The 9,407-nt window shown below is 44.3% G+C and overlaps 1 protein-coding gene across 1 annotated transcript in view; it reads left to right on the forward strand.

Annotated features, from left to right (window-relative positions):
* LOC137528800 (suppressor APC domain-containing protein 2-like) overlaps positions 1-9,186 on the forward strand; it is a 38,598-nt gene extending 29,412 nt beyond the window's left edge. The window contains exons 4-6 of the mRNA XM_068250404.1: positions 71-169; positions 5,461-5,544; positions 6,626-9,186. Coding sequence (XP_068106505.1) covers positions 71-169; positions 5,461-5,544; positions 6,626-6,730 — 288 coding nt within the window. The 3' untranslated portion in view covers positions 6,731-9,186. The remainder of the gene's footprint in view (positions 1-70; positions 170-5,460; positions 5,545-6,625) is intronic.
* Positions 9,187-9,407: the final 221 nt, after the last annotated feature.

Genomic DNA, 9,407 nt, shown 5'->3' on the forward strand with positions numbered 1-9,407 from the left:
ATTGGTTGTATTGCTTGTCATCTGCTGTACTGATCAATCAATAAGTATTTATACTTCTGTTTTGTTTTAGGATCAGGCTCCGCCCCCTCCCCTTCTGGGTTCCACTCTTCTGGTACAAATCCAGGAAGTCAATAAATTCTTGAGTGACCTCATTTCCTATCCAGAAAAGGTAACAGTTCCCTAAAGCCCTCACCTGGTCCTCCACCTCATACCTATTTTCTTGGACCTTCTGGAGACAATCTCACTCAGAATGTATTTCAAGTTTTTGTTCTCCTTTAAAGGGGAACTGAAGAGAGAGGTATATGGAGGCTGTCATGTTTATTTCCTTTTAATCAATACCAGTTGCCTGGCAGCCCTGCTGGTCTATTTCTCTGCAGTAGTATCTGATTAAAACCAGAAACAAGCATGCAGCTGGTCTTGTCAGATCAGACTTATAAAGGTGCATACACACATCAGACTATAGTCTTTGGAAACTGAAAGATCACAGACCAATCTTACCACCCTTCATGTAGTATGAGAGCCATACTCTACACAGTATTTTCTATGGAGCTGAACTCCACATCAGAAAAAAATCTTTGCAAGATGCTGCACACAAAGATGCTGTACAGACACAAAAGATCAGTATCTGCAAAAGATCCGTTCCTGCAAATTGCATTCATAGTCTATGAGATCTGCAGATCATCATACACACATGATTTAACTGACATTCATCTGCAGATCAGATCCACCAGGATGGATTTTCAGATCTGCAGATGATTGCTTGATCTGCAGATGAATTTCAGTTAAATCATGTGTGTATGATGATCTGCAGATCTCATAGACTATCATTGCAATTTGCAGGAATGGATTTTTGGCAGGAACAGATCTTTTGCAGATACTGATCTTTTGTGTCTGTACAGCATCTGTGTGTGCAGCATCTAGCAAAGATTTTTTTCTGATGTGGAGTTCAGCTCCATAGGAAAGACTGTGTAGAGCATGGCTCTCATACTACATGAAGGGTGGTAAGATTGGTCTGTGATCTTTCATTTTCAAAAGACTATGGTCTGATGTGTGTATGGGGCCTAAGTCTGAACCACTGAAACACCTGATCTGCTGCATGCTTGTTCAGGGGCTATGGCTAATAGTATTAGAGGCAGAGGATCAGCAGGGCTGCCAGGCAACTGGTATTGTCTAAAAGGAAATAAACATGACAGCCTCCATATACCTCTCTCTTCAGTTCCCCTTTAAGGCTGTGTAATACAAGAAAAGCGAACATATCTCACGCATAGCAGTCCTTACTCATAGCGTTGTCAAGATGATGCCAAGGCAATGCTCAGGCTAGCGATCAGCATAAATTCTAACGGATTCATTAACTTCAGAAGATCATGTCTAGGAGATCTCATGGAGCAGCATGTGATTTGATCAGCTGATAGTTTTGCAAAGCTCTGATTTGCTGTAATCCCATCCTGCTTTAGCACATGATCATGACCAACAAATCAGAGACTTGCATATTTATCACCTGACCAAACTTATCACATGCTTCTCCATGCATTCTCCTAGACATGACCACTACCAAATCAATGAATGCTTAACCCTACTGCTATAAGCCCCATCTATACAATTTTTTGTTCGATTTATCGATTCGATTCAATCCAACATGTCCGATTGGTATTTGATTTGCTATTGTTTTGCAATGGCAAATTGAATCGAATCCCGATCGGACATGTTGGATTGAATCGAATCATATGGATGAATCGAATCGCACAAAAAAACTGTATGGTATAGATGGGGCCTGTAGGTAATTAACGTTATCTCTTGGGTTTTATCCTTGGTGATATTTTCACAATTTGTGAATAAAATGCCTTATAAATCACCAGCAAGCAAGAAAATACTCAACAAAAATATGATAGTCTTTTTTTTTACATACTTTTTGGTACTTTTTCAATTGCAGAGTGCTGAAAAGAAACTAGGACTAATTAACATGTTATAATAATTTTGGTTCCTCATCTCTAGCTTTTACTAAGGGCTATCAGGTGATAAAGACGTCAGCTCATGATTTTCTGTATTTAGATGCCTTTCTGTTACAGACTCTACAAAAATATAAGACAAGACAAATAGCATTTATACTGCGCTTTTCTCCTGGTGGACTCAAAGCGCCAGAGCTGCACCCACTACGGCGTGCTTTATAGGCAGTAGTGTTAGGGAATCTTGCCAAAGGATCCTTACACAATCGCTGGCAAAAAGCTTACACTTTTTTAAATTGCTACCAAAATCGCCGGAAACCGCTCATGAAATCGCTTACAAGACGCTAATTAAAAACGCTAGGGATTGCGATAGAGATTTGCAATTTGTAGTGGGTTCCTAAGGCCGCTTTTCCATGGGCAGTTGATAGGCAGTGAAATGCCTCTCAAACTCTCACAACTGCTGCTGCCTGGTAACTGCTCGCTGCTGCCTGGTAACTGCTCACTGCTGCCTGATTCCGAGCATGGACAGCTCTCTTTATCTCACACCACAGATTTTCAATTATATTCATGTCTGGGGACTGAGATGGCCATTCCAGAACGTTGTACTTGTTCCTCTGCATGAATGCCTTAGTGGATTTTGAGCAATGTTTAGGGCCGTTGCCTTGTTGAAAGATCCAGCCCTAGCTGGACATTGGTCTCCAGAATCTGTTGATACTGAGTGGAATCCATGCGTCCCTCAACTTTTACAAGATTCCCAGTCCCTGCACTGGCCACAGAGCCCCACAGCATGATGGAACCACCAACGTATTTTACTGTAGGTAGCAGGTGTTTTTTCTTGAAATGCGGTTTTATTTTTCCTCCATGCATAATGCCCCTTGTTATGCCCAAATAACTCCATTTTAGTTTCATCAGTCCACAGCACCTTATTTCAAAACGAAGCTGGCTTGTCCAAATGTGCTTTAGCATACCTCAAGCGGCTCTGTTTGTGCTGTGGGCGGAAAAAAGGCTTCCTCTGCATCACTCTCGCATACAGCATCTCCTTGTGTAAAGAGCGCCGAATGGTTGAACAATGCACAGTGACTTCATCTGCAGCAAGATGGTGTTGTAGGTCTTTGATGCTGGTCTGTGGGTTGACTCTGACTGTTATCACCGTTCGTTGCTTCTGTCTATCCAAGATTTTTCTTGGTCTGCCACTTCGAGCCTTAAAGAGACTCTGTAACAAAATTTTCAGCCTTCGTTCTTCTATCCTATAAGTTCCTATGCCTGTTCTAATCTGCTCTGGCTTACTGCAGTCTTTCCTAACTGCACTGTCTCTGTAATAAATCAATGTATCTTTCCTCTGTCCTGTTTGTCGGGCTAAAGCTTGATTGTGTGGAATGTGCAGGGCTGCTTGTGATTGGTAGAAGCGATACACACCCTCTGCAGGCCCCCTGCATACTCTGAATGACTCACACTCTATGCTTAGCTGAGCCTATTAGAAGCTGGTTAGTTTGTTTGTAAACACTGCCTAAAACTGTTAATTACAAGCCAGGATTGCAGCAGAGAGTGGCAGAAACAGCACAGAGGGGCACAGGAGAAAATAATGAATAGAATGGTATGCTTTTTATTGTAAGAATATTAGAGTACAGATTCTCTTTAACTTGAACTGAGCCTGTGGTCTTCCATTTCTTCAATATGTTCCTAACTGTGGAAACAGACAGCTGAAATCTCTGAGACAGCTTTCTCTATCCTTCCCCTAAACCATGATGATGAACAATCTTTGTTTTCAGGTCATTTGAGAGTTGTTTTGAGACCCCCATGTTGCTACTCTTCAGAGAAAAATAAAAGGGGAGGGAAACTTACAATTGACCCCCCTTAAATACTCTCTCATAACTGGATTCGCCTGTGTATGTAGGTCAGGGGTCACTGAGCTTACCAAGCCAATTTGAGTTCCAATAATTAGTTCTAAAGGTTTTGGAATCAATAAAATGACAACAGTGCCCAAATGTATGCGCCTGCCTAATTTTAATTAAACAATTATTGCGCACTTTCTGTAAATCCAATAAACTTCATTTCACTTCTCAAATGTCACTGTGTGTGTCTCCTATATGATATATGTAACTGACATTTTTTTTTATCATAACAACCAACGATTTATACAGGAAAATCATGACGATTAACAAGGTTGCCCAAACGTTTGCATCCCATTGTATACCTGAAGAGCGACTGTTTCCCTGAAAAGGGGACAGTTGGGAGCAATGGCCATATAGCTGATTATTGTTTCAAAAATTGGTAAGCCCTTCCTGTGTGGCCTTTATGTGTAGGCAGCACGGTGGCATAGTGGTTAGCACTCTGCTGGGTCCCTGGCTCGAATACCAGGCAGGGCACTATCTGCACAGAGTTTGTATGTTCTCCCCGTGTCTGTGTAGGTTTCCTCCGGGCATACCGTTTTCCTCCCACATCCCAAAAACATACTGATAAATTAGTTGGCTTCCCCTAAATTGGTCCTAGACTAGGATACACATACTACACCAGTGTTCCCCAACCCTGTCCTCAGGGCCCACCACCAGTGCATGTTTTGTGGAAATCCACAGAGGTAGATTATTAGCTCCGGTGAGACACTAATTACGTCACCTGTGAATGTTTGTGGTTTTCTGCAAAGCATGTACTGTTGGTGGGCCTTGAGGACAGGGTTGGGGAACTCTGCACTATATGATACAGACATAGACATATGACTATGGTAGGGATTAGATCATGAGCCCCTCTGTGGGACAGTTAAAGGGACACTGAACACCTTTTAAAAAAACAATTTGCACTTACTTGGGGCTTCCTCCAGCCCACCATTGGCCACAAGGTCCCTGGCGTCCTCCTGGCTCCTCTCCCGGTCTCGCAGGAGGCTCCGTTAGTTGGCGATTTTGGCCTGAAGTCTCCAGTATGCGTCATCAGGCCGTCCGAGAGAGTCCATGCTCGGCTCAGACTTAGGGAACCACACACACAGGATTCTCACGCCAGGCCGTGCGCGGCAGGGACAAGTACTGGCAACTTCAAGTGGAAGTTGACGATTAACGGAGCCTCCTGCGGGACCGGGAGAGGAGCCAGGAGGACCCCGGGGGACCTAGCGGCCTATGGTGGGCTGGATAGTGTAATGGTTAAGGGCTTTGCCTCTGACACGGGAGACCAGGTTTCGAATCTCGGCTCTGCCTGTTCAGTAAGCCAGCACCTATTCAGCAGGAGACCTTAGGCCAGTCTCCCTAACACTGCTACTGCCTATAGAGCGCGTCCTAGTGGCTGTAGCTTTGGCGCTTTGAGTCTGCCAGGAGAAAAGCGCTATATAAGTGTTTGTCTTTGTCTTTTGGAGGAAGCCCTTGCTAAGTGCAAATTGTGTTTTTAAAAGTTGCTCAGTGTCCCTTTAAGTGACAAGACAATATATTTGTACATCGCTGCGGAAGATGTTGGCGCTATATAAATACTTAATAATATGTAGTGTGTAATATACCGATTTCCGATCCACACCCTGACATTATTTCTCCTATTCTAGGGCCATCGGCGCCAGTCGCCCTACACCACAAAACATCCCGATACTATCACCACCCTCCGATACCAAAACCAGCTGCTTACCAGGGTGAGTATGAGGACCCTCTGCTAGGCTAAAATTCTTAGGTTTGTGGTCATGTGACCCCTAAATCATATTCCTCTTCAACATAATTCTGAAGGAAGGGGGTGGGGTATTGGTCCCTCTAGATATAGCTATAGCTGTGGTCATGTGACCCCTACATCATATTCCTCCAACATAATTCTGAAGGAAGTGGGTGGGGCATTGTTCCCTGTAGATATAGCTGTGGTCATGTGACCCCTACATCATATTCCTCCAACATAATTCTGAAGGAAGGGGGTGGGGCATTGTCCCTGTAGATATAGCTATAGCTGTTATCATGTGACCCCTAAATCATACAACTGGTATGATTTAAAATAAATATGGCACCCTCCATATTCTCACTACAGTTATCCTTTAAATAAAGCAAGCGATCCTCTAGAGTGACTAATGGTGCCCATACATGGTACAATTTTTTTGATTAGATAATTTCATTCGATTATTCCTTTAGATTGAATATAAAGATTTTTTCCAACATGTCCAATCGCATTTCCATTGAAAAAACTGCATAATTGTTTGTTTTTCTTGACCGAAAAAAAAAATGGATCGTTTTTGACTTTCATTCGATTTGATCATTTTGGTAAAATAAACGGGAAAATCGAACGATTATATTGTGCCCATAAGATGATTTGTAAGATGAAGATTTAATTCCAATCAGTAGCTGATATCCCCTTTCCCACAAGAAATCTTTACCTTTTCTCAAATAGATCATCAGGGGGATCTGTGTGGCTGATATTTTGGTGCAACCCCTCCCACACTGTGATGTCATGACCATGCACCTGACAGTTTCCTGTTTGTGAACCTCATTGCATTGTGGGAAATCACGGCTGTTTCTTACTGCCAAGCAAGCAGTACCTCCCTTTTTGCACATATAAACTTTTAGCCTATCACATTGTTTGTGAGTGTGTTTATAGAAAATGGCAGTTGGGGTTGGCCAGTCTCTTTTTTCATACCTGCCAGCAGTGGAGATGCTGACCTGCAAGCTCACAGTAGCTCAAACATCAAGAACAAGAGAGACCTAATATAACCCACTATTGCTTTGTCTTTCCAGGAGGTATCGGCACAGAATGAGAGAATGTGGAAGCTGCAGCGGGAGAATGAAGCACTGTACAGGGAGCTGGAGGAGCGCCATATACACCGAGCAACCTTTATTTAATGACTGCTGGATTCCACAGCGCCACCTCATGGCAGGAAACACTACCTTCAGGAGGAGAACTGGGGACAGTGTGGCGAGAGGCACAGTGGACTTTACATGGAAGGACGGACTGAGCTGGGCCTGACTTAGCGGGGCATCTCCAGTGATCTGTGGCCGTCACAAGTACTGACAGTTGCACATTTTCCTAACTAGCAAATGTCCCCTGACCCAGAAATGGAAACGGATTTTTCATTTGGCAGCTGTCAGGCAACAAGCTGAAAGCAGGTTAATTAACCACAAATGCAGGATTTGGTTGGTTACCGTTTGAAAACCTTCCCTAGGCTGGTGAAGATTTGCCTATTAGGAGAATATTTTGCTCAACACTAATGATAAGAGATCCGGCAACCCTGGATCTTTAACCAACAGCGGTGCTTAGCACTGTCACTTTTACCTGCGTCAGATCCAATCATAGTCATGGCTGCTGAGAGGCCTGTGAATTGGTGGTGGTGTGAAGCAGGTACACGCAGCTCCCATGCCACGAGTGAACTTTTATCTCTGTGATGGAGGCAGGGTTGCCACCTCATCCCTTTAAATGCTGCCACATATGAATTATACATGCCTTGTGGCTAGTTAGATGCAGTTTAGGCACTGATTATGTGTGAGTAGCCCCAGAACCTGTATAATTCATATGTGCTGTATTTAAAGGTATGAGGTGGCAACCCTGTTTGTAAGCATATTTTTAAAACTATTTACTGATTTGGCTGTCTTCCTGCCAAACCGTGGTACACGGACTAACTGGGCACTAATCAGTACATCAGCACGGCATCCCCTACCCCCAATCAGTTGCTACCTTCTCTTGTTAGTAGAGAGGTGGCACAGCTGTTACTGTCATAGACCTCCCCCCAGTATCAGGCAGTGAGGTGCCATGGTTGATGTGATGTGGGGTGTGGCAATGTCAGAGCAATGCAGCGTGGGGGTTGTGGAGGAGGAGTCTAGATAGTGCCGAAGCAGCTTGGAGTAGCTGTGGCACCATGGATTGTCAGTCAGGATGGAGGGGGTCATGTGACCTCAAAGATGAAGACCCCTAGAGGTGGGTGTGGGTTGGTTCTTTTTGAAGGTTGGGAGTTCTGAGGTTATTTAGGGGGAGTAAAAGCCAATTCCAACAATTTCATGTTTTGTACTGATGGAAACGGAAACTTGATGTAAATGCAAATGCAATCACATATCCACTAATGCACAAACCACTCAGCATCTTTTACTATGATCTGATTTGGCTCAGGTGTGAGCAGCAACCCTATCCATCCCATAACAGACCATTGCTAATAGCAAATAACTCTAATAGGTACACTTCCATTGACCCAGGTAGGGTAATAGATTTAAGCCTTGTACACACGTATGATCCATCGCCCGGCAGGGATAGAGATCTGATCCTTCGGGCGATGTGTTCTGTTGCTGGTCGGGGGGGACGGATGGTTGGCAGAGGCCGTCACTAATCATAAGTGATCCAGCAAACCAGGACTAGAGTAATGAATGGTCTGCTGTTTAGGATTTCTCACTGTAGATGGTCTGTGTGGTGCTAATCATTTCGTTTTGAATGCAAGTTGTATGCAGCTGCTAATTGGGCTGGTCAGATACACTCGCTGTTTTTCACTGGCCCAGTACTAAGATGCCTAAAATTTGCATGCAAGCTGAAATGATTGGCTTCTCATTGTCCCATCTCCATTTCTCAACCACTCCTGGGTCATATCGGATAATGGTCAGGGTTACTAAGAGGCCTGGGGATTAGTGGTTGCGTAAGGCCTCATGCGCACTACATGCGATTCCAATTTGCTATTTTGAATTGGCTCTGTATGCTGCTTTTTTTCTGCACCTTTCCTCTTGTGTTGATAGCATCCAAGGAAAATCGCATATCGGATTTGTAGTGTGCAAGAGACCTAGTTGCAGTTGCATGCAGCCTGGGAGTGTTCTGCACCTGTGTAGTACTACTGCGCAGAACGCTCCTGACTGTGGGGGGTGAGAGGGGGTGTGCAGCAGGACAGCGAGGGGCTGGAGGAAGCCCCAAGTAAGTATAAATATAGCCTTTATCTTCAACTCAGGTACCCTTTAAAAATCCAGTCTGGGTCGGACAGGTCCACTGTGACACCATTGGGGATCCTGTGCAGTCTCTGGAAGTTAGGCGGCAAGTCGGGCCACTGTGCAGTGATATAGTTACCAGCAGATAATCCAGGACTATCAGCACTTGCCATGATGTCTTCCACATTCACCATAGACTGCTTCTGGACACTGGACCCCAGCGTGAGGCACTCCTTGTATATACAGCACAGAGTGCATCTTATATGGACAGAATCCTGGAGAGACCGGCGGGGCCCAGCAGGGAGCTCGCTGTAGCGCTTTGGACTCATGCTGTACAGTATTAGCTTTTATAGGACTTGTTTTCTCTTTACCAATGACCAAAATAAAGCTGCCTCTGCAGAGTATCACTGCCGACCTCAGTCATGCTCAGTACAACTTCCCTGCAATGCAATAGCTTTTTTAGCTTTACCTCAATAAGTCACACAGGAAACCAACTGAAACACCTGACCGGCTATCTACAACTTGGTCTCAAACCAAGCCCAGCAGTGTGAACTATACATATAAAATGATACTATAGACGGCAAAGGCGTAATTACAAATCACTGGGCCCCCCTTCCCCCCTCAC

The sequence above is a fragment of the Hyperolius riggenbachi genome, chromosome 8 (assembly GCF_040937935.1).
Source record: "Hyperolius riggenbachi isolate aHypRig1 chromosome 8, aHypRig1.pri, whole genome shotgun sequence".
NCBI classification, from domain to species: domain Eukaryota; kingdom Metazoa; phylum Chordata; class Amphibia; order Anura; family Hyperoliidae; genus Hyperolius; species Hyperolius riggenbachi.